The 17,647-nt window shown below is 39.7% G+C and overlaps 4 protein-coding genes across 8 annotated transcripts; all 4 read left to right on the forward strand.

Moving 5' to 3' along the window:
• Nucleotides 1-378: 378 nt before the first annotated feature.
• LOC117614739 (F-box protein GID2) lies at nucleotides 379-1,459 on the forward strand. Its single transcript, XM_034343997.1, has one exon. The coding sequence runs from the start codon at nucleotides 656-658 to the stop codon at nucleotides 1,214-1,216; it is 561 nt and encodes a 186-aa protein (XP_034199888.1). The 5' UTR covers nucleotides 379-655; the 3' UTR covers nucleotides 1,217-1,459.
• Nucleotides 1,460-6,041: 4,582 nt separating this feature from the next.
• Nucleotides 6,042-10,599, forward strand: LOC117628333 (protein MRG2-like). 4 transcript variants are annotated; one of them, XM_034360771.1, is made up of 10 exons: nucleotides 6,042-6,393; nucleotides 6,596-6,649; nucleotides 6,897-6,910; nucleotides 7,310-7,446; nucleotides 8,052-8,092; nucleotides 8,242-8,343; nucleotides 8,828-8,904; nucleotides 9,227-9,399; nucleotides 9,766-9,827; nucleotides 9,973-10,038. In XM_034360771.1, exons 1-9 carry the CDS (start codon nucleotides 6,199-6,201, stop codon nucleotides 9,810-9,812), a joined length of 840 nt encoding a protein of 279 aa, XP_034216662.1. In that variant the 5' UTR covers nucleotides 6,042-6,198; the 3' UTR covers nucleotides 9,813-9,827; nucleotides 9,973-10,038. The 4 variants fall into 4 exon arrangements, with proteins under 4 accessions (XP_034216662.1, XP_034216647.1, XP_034216654.1 ...); XM_034360756.1 differs by lacking the exon at nucleotides 9,766-9,827 and adding an exon at nucleotides 10,183-10,599 and having other exon boundaries at nucleotides 6,043-6,393; nucleotides 9,973-10,057; XM_034360763.1 differs by lacking the exon at nucleotides 9,766-9,827 and adding an exon at nucleotides 10,183-10,599 and having other exon boundaries at nucleotides 6,254-6,393; nucleotides 6,526-6,649; nucleotides 9,973-10,057.
• A 68-nt stretch (nucleotides 10,600-10,667) lies between these two features.
• On the forward strand, nucleotides 10,668-13,546 carry LOC117628323 (putative receptor protein kinase ZmPK1). Its single transcript, XM_034360745.1, has one exon. It carries the CDS (start codon nucleotides 10,967-10,969, stop codon nucleotides 13,364-13,366), a length of 2,400 nt encoding a protein of 799 aa, XP_034216636.1. The 5' UTR covers nucleotides 10,668-10,966; the 3' UTR covers nucleotides 13,367-13,546.
• A 588-nt stretch (nucleotides 13,547-14,134) lies between these two features.
• Nucleotides 14,135-16,843, forward strand: LOC117628359 (putative receptor protein kinase ZmPK1). 2 transcript variants are annotated; one of them, XM_034360797.1, is made up of 2 exons: nucleotides 14,135-15,688; nucleotides 15,803-16,843. In XM_034360797.1, the coding sequence occupies exons 1-2, from the start codon at nucleotides 14,242-14,244 to the stop codon at nucleotides 16,639-16,641; spliced, it is 2,286 nt and encodes a 761-aa protein (XP_034216688.1). In that variant the 5' UTR covers nucleotides 14,135-14,241; the 3' UTR covers nucleotides 16,642-16,843. The 2 variants fall into 2 exon arrangements, with proteins under 2 accessions (XP_034216688.1, XP_034216680.1); XM_034360789.1 differs by having other exon boundaries at nucleotides 14,137-16,843.
• The last annotated feature ends 804 nt before the right edge of the window (nucleotides 16,844-17,647 follow it).

Consider the following 17,647-nt stretch of genomic DNA (forward strand, 5'->3'; position numbering starts at 1 on the left):
TATATTAATACTATATTATAAGTTGATCACATATTAACCTAATTATCTACCTTCTTTTAATGGTAAATTATTAACATCACACGAGGTGTGACACTAACATTTTTCCAGACTGAGAAAGTAAAAAAGCGAAGATGCCATCTACTAATCAGCCAGTGATGTAAGATATAAGAAGTAACCACCGAAATATATAATATTATTTACACAGTTAAACAAATAATTTATGGTTTGATAAAAAAAAGATGTTCTATCGTTGTTAGCGCATGAAACAAATTAAGCAGGTAAAACAGAAAGAAAAGAGAAAAGGGTAAGAAGCGCAAGTGTACAGCAGCAGCAGCAGAGCAAGCAGAGGATACATTCGTCAAAACAGAGACACAAACCAAAGCGCATTCATTTCAGAAATTGTCGTCTTCGAAAACGCACCAAAAACAGGTCCCCACCACTCCCCATAACCCCTCCTCCTCCTTTCTATAACCACCCCCACCCCCACCCCAACCTCCCTGCCTCCTTATTATTACCAGTTATTTCCACATCCCAGATTATAGAATTCTGGCTTTTCAATTCTTAACTGCCCTCAAATCCTCTCCAGATTACTCTGAACCACCCAAAAGCCGGAACGCAGAGTAGGATCCTCGATCCATTCTGTTATAATCGATCGATGAAACGCGCATCATCGGGGGACGATTCGATGGCGGCGACCTCAGCTGATGTGAAGCTGAAGAAGATGAAGGTTGAGGGTGAAGAAGAAGAGGTGGAGGTTGACCAGATTGACCAGGTTGTGGAAGGGGCTGGGTTTGTGAATCTGGACGACAATCTCATATTCGAGGTGTTTAAGCACGTGGACGCTAGGACGCTGGGGATGGCGTCGTGCGTGAACAAGCAGTGGCACAAGACGGCGCAGGACGAGCGGCTTTGGGAGCTCATCTGCACCAGGCACTGGGCCAACATCGGCTGCGGCAACCAGCAGCTGAGATCTGTGGTCCTCGCTCTCGGCGGCTTTCGTCGGCTTCACTCCCACTTTATCTGGCCTCTCAGCAAGCCCTCCTCCAGCTCTTCTTCTTCCTCATCGTCGTCGGCTTCGCCTTGGGCATCTCCGTTGAAGCCCATGCTCGGCTCCAAGCCTGGCGCTCGTTGGGGAAAAGACGAGGTGAATCTGTCACTCTCGCTTCTCTCGATTCGTTTTTACGAGAAGATGAATTACGCTAACAGAGGCAGATGATCAGAGATTCAGAAATTAAACTCGGAAATAAAATTATATAAAAAATATCTATATATAATTTCCTAATTTCAGTTGGATTTTCAATTTTCCCTAATTTTTTGGGATTTATTTGTGTTTTTTTGTTATTGGATCTGTATTCTTGTGGACTTGTAAGCTTAAGCTTTTCTTGTGTAAATTAAGATGGAATTGCTCAGGTTGTGTACTATAATTTTATCAATTTTACAATTATAATTGGTTTGCTAATATTTATTTCCATGGATTTATTTGGATTGAAAACCGTGTTGGGGGTTTGGCGGTGGTTGTTGTGATTGGCGGTTCTAGCGATTCGTTTGGCGAATACGAACAAACAGAATAGAAGCAAAAATAAATGGCTGGTTCTGGTTGTGGCCTTTTGCTTTCTGGGCCTTTTGCCACGTTCTAATGGGGGTGTAAATAGCAAAGAGACAGAAGAATGAGTCTTTTTAGAGGTTTGATTAGATCCAAAGTTGAAAGAGTCCCTGGAGGAGGAGGAAGGACCAAATTGTCGTTTTTGTAGTCTTCATTTTCTTGGAGAATTGGATGGCTCTACCTCTATATAAGTAAACTCTGCCAGCCTGCCACATTCACCCCTTGACTTTAGTGTAAATTGCGTTTGGTTTCTTCTGCCCAGTTTTCTCTGTCTCCTCTTGGATGCCATTTCCATTTTCTTTCAACTATTCAAAGTTCAAACCAAATAGAAAATACTTAACCCATACATGGTAATCTGTGATTCGCAAGAAGGAATGATTTCCTTCAAGAAGAAGCGTTTCTTTTAGGAAAAGAGGCAAACAGTATCCAATAACGTTTCCAATTTGAAATAATTAAAACGAACCCGAGAAAAATGTTGGCTTCATTAGCAAAAAGGAATTTAATAAATGGGTGAAGGTTGGTTTTCGTATTTGTAGCTTCAATTCAAGTTCAGTTCATGGGCACATGGATAAAGAACTAATATCAACTGTGAAAGCTCTGTTTGCAGAAGAAAAGAACCTTGTACATACAGACTTGTATACTTTCTATTCTACATGGACACTTGTTGCATGAAAACTTGTACAGTATGTATATATCTTCACTTCACCCGTGAAGGGTAATTTAGAAAGAATCTATATAGTTTTTAAAATTATATGCTGAGGTTTGGACGGACGTCGTTGACAGTGAGCAAAAAGGCTGAAGCTTGCGACAAAGAAAAAGAGAATGGGCAAGTACGTTAGATATATTCTTGGTGGACTCACTGTTTAGTCTCTTGTGCCGTCCCTCCCTCCCTCTGCTTAAAGCCCCTTTCTTCCTCTCTTCTTTGGTCGGTTAACTTCCCTCACGAATTTCGGTCTATCAAATTAGTTTTGTCAGATTCTCTTCTTCCTTTTGTTTTCCTTGGCATTTGGTCTTCTGGTTGGCAAGACAATTCTATCAAATGAACTTTCCCATTTGGACCAAGAATTTCCAGACCTTCATTTTCATTCCATGCTTATAATGACTTACTGACTGCTCTGAACCACCAATGTGCTAATTTCAAAAGCGCAGGCTTATGAAAACTTGCCACCAAACTCATGTGCCAACATTTCAACTCACATACTTTTTTCTAACTTCCCAGGTTTCCTTAGTTTCTAGTCCCCTCCACAGAAACCTAAAATCTTTCCAATTTGTCACCAACCACTGTATTTCACCGAAGAAGAAAAGCCACGAATTTGCCTCACAACATATAACTTTGGTCAGTCAAATTCATTTTTGTGATGATTTTGGGATGCTTTCAACTTATGGCATGAAAATTTGACCCGTCATTTTCTTACAGTCTTATTGTAGAAAAGGCAGTGGGGGACTTTAGCTGATCAACAGGTCGGGCCAAACTAGAAATCAACCACTTAAGCCCGCCTATCGGATGTTTGGTGACTAGAATTGAATTGGATTGATAAACTCACGATATTTAAGGCATGTTGTGGGAGAAAATGAAGAAATGTTGTCCAAGTTGGAAGGTAGAAGAGGGATCACTCATGAAGGAAACTTATTCCATGCATTCCTCTCCAAATGGTAGTATAACAACACCTTATAAGTTATCCCTTATAATCTCCTCAAAATGAAAAATACTTAACATCTACTTTCATTTCCTCTTTCAATAGAGCTTACATTTGATGAATTATCTACGTAACTACATTGGACTTAAATGTGAAAACCATCAATGTGTTTCACTTATCAGGCTAATCTAGTACTTATATTACTAATTTGACTTTCTTTTAGGGAATATTAATTTGACTAATTTAGTTCACATTTTTGTCTCTATTTCTTACTATAAACGAAATTGACCACACTGATTAACAAATACCAACATAGGAAATAAATTGGTAAAACTAACAAACTCTAGTCATTACAACTCCCTAAGAAATATGATTAGAGTAGAAATTTTATAAACAATTTAGAAAACAACGTTATAATGTTTTCAGTTAAAATTTAACTTGAAAATAAGAAGCATGATAAAACTAGCAAACTGGATAGACTTTTTTGACATTTAAGCCCAAACATTATACAGTTATACTGGCTTGGGCCAGGCCACAGAAGCTAGGTCCAGACTTGTAAATACAACTTATTTTGGACCGACGACCCTTTACAGTGCTTTTTAATCTTTTCAATCTTACGCAGGGTGGGCGGATTCAAAAGGCAAAAGGGATAATTCTCTAATATATACATGGATTTATAATATTAAGTAAATAGTAACAGCATTTTTTCTCGTTTGTCACACAAAATTAAATATTCTACACCTACGTTCCTCGGAACTTAGACTACCTTACTGTATCTGAGTCCATCCATTACGTCCTCAACTGAATCCCTTCAACCAACCCCCTCGTGTTTGAACAAACCCATGCACTTTCCCACTCATTTCTTCCCCCTGGCAGTCAAAAATATGAATCTCTCATTCCCACCTCCTTGCCAATACTATTTATACCTCACAAATCTCCATCATCTTACAAATCAACCCAAATCAGAAACACCAGAAGCTTAATCTGATCAAAGCATCCTTGATCAATTCACAATATATATTCATTCATCCAGACAGATGGCCATCAAAAGCTTCAAGCCAGCTCTCTGCTCCATCCTTGTTCTTCTCACTGTGAGCTCTAGGGTTTCGGTCATATCAGAAGCTCGTCCTCTTAAGCTGGGGAGTTCATGGAGCTCCATAGACAAGGAGATGGAGAGTGTGTTTGATGGGCTGTTCATTGACGCAATGAAGAAAGAAGGCCCGAGCTCCGGAGGAAAGGGTCATGCCTTCACTGATTCTGAAACCCTTGGAGGGATCAAGCACTCTATGTATATTGGTGCAATGAAGAATGAAGGCCCGAGCTCCGGAGGAAATGGTCATGCCTTCACTGATTCTGAAACCCTTGGAGGGATCAAGCACGTGTATATTGGTGCAATGAAGAATGGAGGCCCGAGCTCCGGAGGAGATGGTCATGCCTTCACTGATTCTGAAACCCTTGGAGGGATCAAGCATTCTGGTCCAAGCTCTGGCGGCAGCGGAAACTAATAAAGTGCAGCAGTAGGCATTGCCACATACTCTTCGAGCTATTTATTCACTTTTGTAGTTGTTTAAAAGCATTTTGTCTAGTCTTAGTATAAAAGACTAGCTATAAGCAGTTACAGAATTTAATTTAATTTAAATAAAATGTGTCCTGTATTTTAGAACTGCTATATATATATATATATATATATATATATATATATACATATGCAGCAATGATGTAATCGTACATTCATGATAATATAATAAAAGTGCGTTTTTCTTTTCTTTCATTCAAGGAGTAAAGTTTGCTGTGGTATTTCAGATTGATTGTTTATGGAAACTTGATTCTTAGGAAGGAAATACATCAAAGTGTAGGGCTGCTCTGTTTGATTTAGGGTTTCAAAGCTTTTGGCAGTCAAAAGGAGACCAGACTTTCCCTTGTCATTTAATTTGGGTGGACAGTGCAATTGAGATCAAATAATTATAAAGAATGTGAAGATGGGATGAACATAGAAAAGTCATTACGCCGTCATGAATCGATCAGATATCACTAGCCCATTTAAAACATTATTAGTTTTAATCAAACAATGTGGAACCATTAGTATATTGGTGAGGTGACCCTTACAACAATTGTATTAGAGTCGGGCAATTACGTGTTAGAATGTGATGATAGAAATGACTGAGTATCCGTTGCTCATTTCTTCAGTCATTATGTGTTGGTGATAATGTAGTTCATCTATCGTAATGTCACTTGAATTAAGTACATATTTTGGGTAGGTTTCAAATTTTCCTTTCAAAAGTCTTGGCTTTAGAAGGGGGAGTTAACATAGACTTTCCCTTTGTGTGAATCATATACCTATGTGATTTAATGACTAAATTCGATGAACCGTTTCACTATGTTGTGATTCATGCTTCATGTAACTTTGGACCAATAACCACCTTCCTCATGTTCTCTATTTTATGGTTCAAAAACCACCTTCCTCGTGTTCATGATGAGATTTGGAATATGGTCAAAGTTTTGGTTTTTTTCTTTTTTGGTCAAAGGTGTAATTTTTGGTTGGGTCCAGACTTTCAAACCCAAATCCAGTGTAAGCCCAAACTTAGAAAGCCCAAAGTTTACCGCGAAGTTATTACTTACGCTCCCGCCTTCCGGCGACGTGGCCTTTTATTTATTTTCCCGTTGTTATATAAATCCTAGACACGACGTCGTTTTAAGTTTTACCGGAGCCCACAACCGTTCAAGGACCAGCAAACAGTGAAACCCCATCCACCGGGGGTGTTCTCGTACTCCTGCTTCCGTAACTATAAATAAAGTAGAAGCAAACTCTGATGAAGAAGAACCGCCATAACTAAAAAGCCTCGCATACTAGTTCTCAAGCAAACAGCAATCGAACTTTCTGGAGAGTTCATGTTAATTAATGTTAATCAATTTACTAATTAATCATTACGCAGAAGCAACAGAGCACCCAAAACCAAAATGAGAGGCTCCAAGACTGTCGTTAGCGATACTGACTCGTCCGCCACCCAGTCTGACAGCTCCGCCACCAAGACCGATTCCGACATGATCGACGGTGAAGACGAAGAAGTTTCCGCTCCTTCCCCCGATTCATGCCCCTTCTCCGAAGGCGAGAAGGTGCTCGCTTTTCATGAGACCCAAATTTACGAAGCCAAGGTACTCATTTTCACACACGCACTCTCCCTTCCACCCTCTGTCTCTCTCTCTCTCGGCGATTGAATTCTCTATGATTCTTAGGGTCTTATGTGCCTTAATGTAACTTTAATTGCAATTTCTCGAATTTAATAGAGCGTTTTGGCTAATTGATCACGGACGAACATTTTCAGTAAATCTCACCGCTTTGCGTTTTGTTTGGAAGGTGACCAAAGTCGATTTCAAGATGAACGAATGGAGATTTTATGTTCATTACCTTGTAAGCATCAACTGCTTTCCTATGATTTTTTATTTTCTCTATCAAACATTTACTAAATGCCTATCATGATTATACCTGCCTTGTTTCATTTGTAAGCTTTAATTTTTAATTTGCTTGGAAGTGGAATGCCCTAGGATTTCCATTAATCTTCTTTCGCCATTTCCTCCATTTTGGGGTTACATTGCTTGGGTGATATAGTTGCTCGTTTTGTGGTTACATCTTGATTGTATACTCTTCTATCCTGCAGGGATGGAGCAAAAAGTGAGCCCGCCTTCCTGCTTACTTATGATTCCAGAACGTTTACGAGTTTTGATTTCACATTCCTTGAACCAAGCTCTTGGATGTTGAAAGCATGGTCTACTTCAATTTTCGTTCTTGTTATTTTTTATTATCGTTTTCCATTTTAAGGGGTCTTTTCATCTCACTTATTGCACAGTATTGCATTTTCCTTTTTGTCTTTGAAAAATATGTTTATTAGACCATGGCAGATATTAGTATTAGATCATTGCATTGAGGGAGGTTCGAAGGTTCATCGAAGATGAAGACTTTGCTTAAGTTTCTCCCATTCATTCATGGGTTATTCATGCAGTTACAATCTCTTGAAACTTTTGATTTCATTTTATCTTTTTTACTTTTTCTCCCTTTTGCTGCCTTCAACAGTTGGGATGAGTGGGTACACTTGGATCGTCTGATGAAAAACACTGATGAGAATGTGAGGAAACAAGAGCAGCTCAATGCGAACCAGAGAACACACAAGAATGCAAAGCTAACACGCACGTCACAGACTAAACAAAAAGGTTATTATGGTTGGCTTTATCATCTTTAACTTTTACCTTTCTGTTTCCCGATTTTGAAGGCTATAGATTTATTCTTTCCATGCAAGTTTGGAATGTATTACGATTTTTGTAGTGTCTTAAAAACGAAAAGATAGATGTAGTGCAGAACTTGTATTTTTTCTTTCTTTATTCATTAGTTTTGAAAGAAGAACAGAAATGTTTGGCCTAACAAAGCAGAACTTTTGGCATGTGACCTGAACCTTCCTATTTTTTGGTGAGCTTTGAGGTTTAAGGACCGTAAGTGTTGCCCTTTGAAGAGGTGGAGAGAAAGAAGTGGTAGGAGTAAGTATAATGGTTATGAGAAGCTGCAAAAGTAACGACGTGGTTAACAAATTTGTTCTCTGGAGAAAGAAGTCTTAATAGGCCACTACCTCATGAAAAGATTTAACAGCATGCTTTCTTCAGTCATGATCATAAATTGGTTATGGTTCTTGAATTAGGATGATAAGAGGTTGGGTTTTGAATATATATATATATATATATATATATATTTATCAACTTCCCTTGCAAGATGAATGTGTATATAATATGCATTCCTCTTACTTTTGATATGAAATTATGTGCAGTATCAAGAGGAAAAAAGCGAAAGAATGACTCTGTCATTAAGGTATGCTTTGTGATCCGTAGTTTGCCTATCTAGGCTTACCTCTTCCAGATATTGTGTGCTCACTATGAAGAGGTTTGTTATTTAATTTAGAAATCAACATGAACCTTAAGTGGCAGGTTTTGATTTCTTCTTTTATTGTCAAATTTTAGGACAAAGATGCCATACCCATGGAAGATCTTGTGCTTCAAATTCCGCTCACACTAAAGAAACAACTAGTTGATGATTGTGAATTCATTACTCATCTGGGCAAGGTAGATGTGTTCCTTTATCATAATACTGAATCCACGAATGAATTGATTAAATAACGTACTATGTAAATTACAAGCTTGTGCTGATAATGGTACATCGTAAAAACTTGGAATCTCATGTTCAGACCGCATTACAGAATGGTCAATGGCATTGTTTTAACTTTTGTGATTTGTCTGGTTATGGTGATGTAGAGAGTAAATATTTCATATGGAATTCCTACTAGGATGGATGAATTGCTTTTGGAATATTTGGTCTACATGGCTTGAGCATTTACAGTAGGACTAGAGATGTTCTGGCATATACTTGTCAAATGGTGGGTCTGGCATATCTGGGTTAGTCTTTGTGCACTCTAGTTGTCAGTATGTGCATATCACTTGTGAGTTTCTAATTCCGATGCATCCACTCATCGCATTTTTAATTTCCAAACAAACTCCTATATTCAGTCGTAATGAATTCCCAGTTAATGATATCCACATATTCTTGCAGCTTGTTAAACTTCCACGAACTCCTAACGTGGATGACATAATGAAGAAGTATCTAGATTACAGATCAAAGGACAGTTTGTAAGTTTCTTTCCTTTCATCTCTGTGCATCCAATCTTCTTTTATTCTTTTCTCGGGTGCCATTTTACAAAATACATCCATTTTGAATTTTTTTTATTGAGAGGGTAAATTAACTTTTTATCCTCACAAGAGTGAAGAGATGGATGGGATTACCAATGTCACCTCTCATACATTCTACTGGCTGGTTATCCGGGTGAAAGTTGGGGTCTTAACTCAATTATTTGGACCTACAACATTCATAACTTTTAACTTCTTTATTATCTAGAATCCAATTTGGATACAGGCACTGATTTTGATTGATGGACTATTCTTATGAATCTAGGAAGAAAACTCACTCAGTTGAAGAAATCCTGAAAGGACTGTGTTGTTACTTTGACAAAGCACTACCAGTAATGCTTCTGTACAAAAATGAACGTCAGCAGTATGAGAAAGCAATTGCACATGATGCCTCTCCTTCATCTGTATATGGTGCTGAGCATCTGTTACGTCTATTCGGTAGGAACATATAATGCATAGCCAAGTCCATTATTTGTATTCATAATGGTGTATTTCTAAATAGAATTGTTAAAATAAAAGTGCTTTTCCTCATTTTTGGTGTGATCTTGAATTTGTGGTTTCTCATGTTAATGTTCTACTAAATTACTGATGGAGATTACTTCTATGTTTAATAATTATGTTGAATTTGCAAATATCCCTTGCAATACATTAAAACCCTTGATTCCTTTCCTTCCTTGTGTAAATCATAAATTATGTTTTTAAATGATTATGTACTCGGTATTTGAAAGTAAATTTTTTTTTTATCCATGGTGGATTACCTGTGAAAATTGAATTTTCATTGTGATATACTTATCTGTAGTGCAGCGGAACATTATGCTGGTGCTTTGGATACTTGGGCATGTGGTGGATGACATTGCAACGTCCATGTGAATGCCAAATGTTTTCTGAAATTCATCATGCTGAATATTTTTTGGTTGCTTACTGCAGTTTTTGCAGTTTAAGCTTTTGTTATATTGAGTGCTAGTCATCATAAAGTTTGAACTTGAGATGTTATTTTTCTGGTATTTGCAGTTAAGCTCCCTGAGTTATTGTTGAATGCTAACATTGAAGAGGAGACACTGAAAGATTTGCAGCAAAAATTGGTCGACTTTCTCAAGTACTGTCTTCTACTTGCTCTCCTAAATAGATATTCGATTGTATATTTTCCAACAAGCACCTGGCTTTCTTATTTTTCGATGTCATTTTTACTTTTGCTGATTGATCATACATGCTATCATGAAGGTTCCTACAGAAGAATCAGAATGCATTTTTCCTCTCTACCTATCATGTACCAGATGATGTTGAAGCGAGCACCAACAAACCAGATGTTTAAGCGGGGGCATACTTGCAACAGTTTGTACATAATACCATATAACCCCAGCTGTTGTGCGATGTCTCAGCGCCGTTTTCAACTTCTGCGCTCCAAAAGCTGCTGAAGCCTAATATGCTAGTGTTGCACGTATTACTATCCTCTATGTTCATGTAACTGGTATGTCAAACTTTAGAATATGTAACTTATGTAGTTAGAACATGCCTAATGCCTTGTAAAATTCTACCTGACACGGAATGTATCCTTTGTGCAATGATAGTTTTGCCTGCCTGTGGGATGCGACACTTTACTGATTTGTTCTCGATAAATTTGGGAACCGTATTGATCCATTTGGGTACGCAGATTTTTCTTTTTTTGGGTTATATTGGAGGAAACCGAACCAGAACATATCGTACCCTCCCTTACCATTTGGGTAGGTTTTAATTTCCTAGCAATCCTACGATAATTAAGGGCGGAAAATTGTTGACAAGCGTGATTTGGCTTCAGTATCGGGTGGGTTGATTTAACTTTATCTATTAAATAATGGAGGCGTATTTAGTGCGGCAGTTGGATTCTTCCAATTTTCCCCAGCGTTGGTTCTCCGTCAACCCAATCGAAGACATTCAAAACCTTGTTGGGGGCGTGGTCCTACTGCTACAGACTAGTATTTTACTTCTTCAAATACCTCCGTAGCAGCCAGTGCCCCCTTCATTTCCAATGGGTACTCTGTTTCTCATTTTTCTTCTCTCTCTGGCCATTCATTCTCCACTTTCTTCTTCAACTTCCGACTCATTGAGCAGAGGCTCCTCCCTCTCCGTAGAGAAACCAGAAGATGTTTTAGTTTCAGCTGATGGTGTTTTCACTGCTGGCTTCCACCAAGTGGGCAACAATTCATTTTGCTTTGCCATTTGGTTCACAGAGCCATCAATCTCCGACCACTATCGAAACCGCACCGTTGTCTGGATGGCCAATCGTGACCAACCGGTGAACGGAAAACGCTCAAAGCTCTGCCTCCAAAAAACTGGTAACCTCATCTTAACTGATGCTGGTCAGTCCATTGTTTGGGCCACAATCACTACTTCCCTCTCACCAGCTCACTTGAGCCTGCAAAACTCTGGTAATCTGGTTTTACTTCACTCGGGGAGTGTCGTTTTATGGCAAAGCTTTGATTCTCCAACTGATACCCTCCTCCCACTCCAACCCTTCACCAGAAAAGCAACACTTATCTCCACCAGAAGCCAGAGCAACTTCTCCTCTGGTTTCTATAAGCTGTTCTTCGACAGTGACAACCTTCTTCGTCTTCTTTTCGACGGTCTCGAGATTTCCAGTGTTTATTGGCCCGACCCTTCTCGTGTGAGTTGGGATAATGCAAGGTCCACCTACAACAACAGCAGAAATGCCATGCTTGATTCCTTAGGCAGTTTTATCTCATCAGACAACTTGACTTTTCTGTCAGCCGATTATGGCGCAAAGCGGCAGAGAAGACTGAGGATTGATTTTGATGGTAATGTTCGATTGTATAGTCGAGAAAATTCAGGAGAGAAATGGGTAGTTTCATGGCAGGCCATCTCGGATTCTTGCATGATCCATGGGATTTGCGGAGCAAACAGCGTGTGTAGCTATGACCCTGGTTTTGGTAGAAAATGCTCATGCCTTCCAGGATATCAGATTATAAATCATACTGATTGGTCTTTTGGGTGTGAACCACAATTCAACCACTCCTACACCAAAGTTAATGAGTCCAGTTTCCTAAAACTTTCTCAAGTTGAGTTCTCTGGTTACGATTATAGCTCCTACCAAAATCGCACCTATGGAGAGTGCGAGAGCGTATGCTTGGACCTGTATAACTGCAGGGGGTTCCAATACACATTTGACAGTGGAAGTGGTGTTTATAACTGCAACCCGAAGACGCAGTTACGAAGTGGTCGCAGATCGGATTTACAAGGATACCTTTATCTAAGATTGCCTAAAGCCTATCTCTTCTCAAATCACTCTGACATGAAGTACCTAAAACAATTTGGGCTTAATTGCACAGACAGAGTTATTTATCTTGACCGGCAGTATGTAAAAAAGCATGTTAGTAAGCCAGTAAAATTCCTGCTGTGGTTTGCCTGTGGATTGGGAGGGTTTGAGATCATTTGTCTCCTTTTGTTTTTCGGTTTGTTAACTAGTAGAACCCGGAAAAGTTCCAAGCAGGATATGCATGATGGATACCTTCTTGCTGCAACTGGGTTCAAAAGATATAGCTATGCGGAGCTCAAGAAGGCGACACGGGGTTTTAGTGAAGAAATTGGAAGAGGTGCCGGAGGAATTGTGTACAAGGGTGTATTGGCTGATGAACGAGTTGCAGCAATTAAGTTGCTTAATGAAGCTATTCAAGGAGAAGCGGAGTTTCTAGCTGAAGCTAGCACCCTTGGGAGGCTGAACCATATGCACTTGATAGAAATGTGGGGATACTGCTCAGAAAGAAAGCGAAAGCTGCTTGTTTATGAGTACATGGAGCATGGTTCCTTGGCACACAATTTGTCTTCCAATGTTCTTAATTGGGAGAAGAGGTTTGAGATTGCTGTAGGCACAGCGAAAGGTCTTGCTTATCTGCATGAAGAGTGCTTGGAGTGGGTTTTACACTGTGATGTCAAGCCTCAAAACATACTCTTGGACTCGAATTACCAACCAAAGGTGGCAGATTTTGGCCTCTCCAAGCTATTTAACAGAGGGGAGCTTAAGAATTCGAGCTTTTCAAGGATAAGAGGAACCAGAGGTTACATTGCTCCAGAGTGGGTTTACAATCTGCCTATCACATCCAAAGTGGATGTATACAGCTACGGGATCGTTGTGTTGGAGATGGTAACCGGAAAGAACCCGACAAAGGGCGTGGATGCTATTGACAGGGAGCAGAGAAGACTGATCATGTCTGTTAGGGAGAAGGTAAATGGAACTAGTGCTATTGGACCACAGATGGGAATGATCATGGACCCCTCGTTTGAAGGTGAATACGATGTGGAGAAGATGGAAATTCTTCTGAGGGTCGCTTTACAATGCGTAGAGGAAGACAAAGATGCAAGACCAACCATGAGACAAGTTGTTGAGATGCTTCTGCACCATGACAAGGATTAAGGGTAACACCGTTGGGCAAGCCGTTTGGATCTTACGAGGTTGAGAGGCTTTTGTGTGGTGCTTGGAATGTCTAAGGTGCTCAGCTTTGCTCAGCAGCAAATATGATATTAGTACTTTTGTTTAAGTCTTTCTTTCTTTGCAATATGTATGCAACTTCTCAGTTCACACTAATGAACGAAATAATTGAGGAATTTTGGATCATTCAAACAATGACTCTCTTTTTGGGTCGAAGAAAACTTCCTTAAAAGCCAAAGCAGGCCACAAAACAAACAGAACAAGGACCGGCGCCCAAAAAAACAGCAACACCAAAACAAGGCAAGACAAAAAATAAGGAAAGTCATTCTGGTGGACCAGGGAGGCCATCGCTAGAAAGAACCAGTCTTACGGCTTGAAGATGAAACATAACCTGTCTGACCCGGATGTCTCAGATGAGCCCAGTTAGGAACTCCTTCTACCACCGTATGTATTGGTCTTGGTCTCCGTCAGCCCAACAGTAAGTAAAAATCTTTATAGCTGTGGTCCTACAAAACAATGACAGCCCCATGTTAAATATGTTATGGTCTGTTTCTCTTTTTTATTTTTCTTTTTTTGGGTAAAGAGGGGGCTCTGTTTATGCAGGTTTTCTAACGAGTATCGGGTGGGTTGATTTAACTTTATCTATCAAATAATGGAAGCGTATTTATGGCGGTAGTTGAATTGGATATATATAATAAGTGCGTGTTTAGGGCGGTAGAAAAGTGCGTGTTTATTGGATGCTTCCAATTTTCCTCAACCTTGGTCTCCGGCGGCAACCCAATTGAAGAAAGTCAAATGCACACTAGTATTTTACTTCTGCAAATGCCTCTGTAGCAGCCAAAGCCCCCCTTTCATTTCCAATGGGTACTCTGTTTCTCATTTTTCTTCTCTCTCTGGCCATTCATTCTCCACCTTTGTCTTCAACCTCCGACTCTTTGAGTTTGAGCAGAGGCTCCTCCCTCTCTGTTGAGAAACCAGAAGATGTGTTAGTTTCAGCTGATGGTGTTTTCACTGCTGGCTTTCACCAAGTCGGCAACAACTCATTTTGCTTTGCCATTTGGTTCACCGAGCCTTCATCATCTGACCACTACCAAAACCGCACAATAGTTTGGATGGCCAACCGAGACCAACCGGTGAATGGGAAACGCTCAAAGCTCTCCCTCCTAAAAACTGGTAATCTCATCTTAACTGATGCTGGTCAGTCCAATGTTTGGGCCACAACCACCACTTCACTCTCTCCAGTGCACTTAACCTTACAAAATTCTGGTAACCTGGTTTTACAGAAGTCGGATCATTTTGTTTTATGGCAAAGCTTTGAGTTCCCAACTGATACCCTTCTTCCGCACCAACCACTCACCAGAAACACAATTCTTGTCTCCATGAGAAGCCAGAGCAACTTCTCCTCTGGTTTCTATAAGCTTTTCTTCGACAATGACAACCTCCTCCGTCTACTCTATGATGGCCTTCAGACTTCAAGTGTCTATTGGTTTGAGCCATGGCTTGCAGGCCAGGATGCTGGAAGGTCCACAGACAATAGCAGTAGAATTGCAGTGCTAGATTCATTGGGAAATTTTACTTCATCCGATAAATATACACTAATGGCAGCTGATTATGGTGCGAAGTCACAGAGAAGATTGACTGTTGATTCTGATGGAAATGTTCGGTTGTATAGCTGGAAAAAGCCCGGAGACAAATGGCTTGTTTCAGGGCAAGTCATTTCTGATCCATGTAAGATTCATGGCGTTTGTGGAGTTAATAGCGTCTGTAGCTATGATCCTGGTCGTGGTAGGAAATGCTCTTGCATTCCAGGTTACCGTTTGATCAACCATACTGATTGGAATTATGGTTGTGAGCCTCAATATAATTACACTTGCACCAAAGGTGAGTCCACTTTCTTTAAACTTTCAAAGCTTGAGTTTTTTGGGTATGATTATGGCTACTTCACGAATTACACCTACGAGGATTGTGAGAACTTGTGCTTGAAATTATGCAACTGCAAAGGTTTTCAGTACTCTCGTATCCCTGGCAGACCGACTTATAGCTGTTACCCGAAGACGGTGTTGCTCAATGGATACAGATCACCCAGCTTTTTTGGAGACTTGTATTTGAGAGTGCCCAAAAACCATTTGTTATCTTACCAGAAGCCCCAAGAAGAGTATAGGTTAAATTGCCTAGGGACAGCAGTTGGTCTAGATAGAAATTACGTAAAAACCAGTGTAACTGGTTCAGTGAAGTTCCTATTGTGGTTTGCCTGTGGAGTTGGAGGGTTTGAGATCATTTGTATTCTTTTGGTTTTGGGATTATTACGTAGTACCAGGCCAAATTCCAATGAGGATATGCAGGGCTACGTACTTGCTGCAACAGGGTTCAAAAGATTCAGCTACGGGGAGCTGAAGAAGGCGACGCGGGGTTTCAGTGAAGAGATCGGAAGAGGAGCAGGAGGAATTGTGTACAAAGGTGTATTGGCTGATCAAAGAGTTGCAGCAATTAAGACGCTTAATGGGGCTGACCCAGGAGAAGCTGAATTTCTAGGTGAAGCTAATACCATTGGGAGGCTGAACCATATGCACTTGATAGAGATGTGGGGATTTTGCTCAGAGGGAAAGCACAGGCTTCTTGTTTATGAGTACATGGAACATGGATCCTTGGCACAAAATTTGTCTTCCAATGTGCTTGATTGGAAAAAGAGGTTTGAGATTGCTGTGGGCACAGCAAAAGGCCTTGCTTATCTGCATGAGGAGTGCTTGGAGTGGGTTTTACACTGTGACGTTAAGCCTCAAAACATACTCTTAGATTCTAATTACCAACCAAAAGTAGCAGATTTTGGCCTCTCCAAGCTATTCAACAGGGGCGGCCTTAAAAATTCAAGTTTTTCAAGGATAAGAGGAACCAGGGGTTACATTGCTCCAGAGTGGGTGTACAATCTACCCATTACATCAAAAGTGGATGTATACAGCTATGGGATTGTTGTGTTGGAGATGGTGACTGGGAAGAACCCGACAATGGGCGTGGATGCCATTGATGGTGAGCAGAGAAGGCTGATCACGTGGGTCAGGGACAAGGTAAATGGAACTACTGATATTGCATCGAGGATGGGAGAGATCATAGACCCTTCTTTTGAAGGTAATTATGATTCGAAAAAGATGGAGATTTTGTTGGAAGTGGCTTTACATTGTGTAGAGGAAGACAAAGATGCAAGGCCTACCATGAGCCAAGTCATTGAGATGCTTCTGCAGCTTGAGAAAGACGAATCTCATTAGAGTGCAACAGTGAGTGATGGCTTGCTGTCCTGGATCCATTGTCATGGTATTATTAAGCACTACATATCACATCTAAATATAGTTTATTTTTATCTTCTTTCAACTGTCAGTTGTCATGGTCTTAAAGGCTGGTTCCCAATATAGTTTCTTCATGTTCTGTTCCTGTAAACTGTAACACAAAAGTCATCTTTAACTTTTACCTTTCTGTTTTCCCATTTTGAAAGCTATAGATGTATTACTAGCAAAAGGATCCGCGCGATGCTGCGAGTTATGAAATTACATCAAATGTGTATAAAGTTATGGAAGAAAAGAAATATACAAACATGAAAATGCAGAAATGATGAGCAAACAAACATAACAAAAATAAAGAAATCAGTACCAAAAAAATAGTAAGAGTATAAGGAATAGAGAGGCAATCATGAATTATACCTTTAAAGCGAAGAATCGTTAAACAATTTGGCTGAACGACCGCTTCTCGTATTTGGATTTCGTACCCAAGATCTCCTGAAACAATCAAAATTTCATGGAAGACTGAGATTAAATCAAGGGGAAAAAAACAGAAGGAAAGAGAGCAGAAAACACGTAGTAGTATAGCCAAGTCGAATTTTGTGAAGGAATTTTGAGGCAACACAAGAGAAAAAAAAAGTCAATAAATCAAAATGAAGAAACATTAACCTGAAAGTTATCTTCGCTTCTTTGCTTCAATGATTGCTTATACGTCAGAGAGGTGAGAGGCAATTGAATCTGTTGAGATAAAATTCCAAAGTTATTGACATGTTGATTTGATTGTGTTATTATTTTGATGAAATCAGGTTAAACAATTTAGTTATTAAAATACTATATGATTTCTTTTGATAAGGTTTTCTGTTTGGTTATTAAAAATTAGTTGGTAAACCCTGAAAATCAGTATTTGGATATGCTGGTTATTTTGTTACAGGGTTTAGGATAGCTCCGTTTTTGTAAGCATGATATGCTGCTATTTGGGTAACTCTGTTTAAAGATATGT

This window comes from Prunus dulcis, chromosome 1 (genome assembly GCF_902201215.1).
Source record: "Prunus dulcis chromosome 1, ALMONDv2, whole genome shotgun sequence".
Lineage (NCBI taxonomy): Eukaryota > Viridiplantae > Streptophyta > Magnoliopsida > Rosales > Rosaceae > Prunus > Prunus dulcis.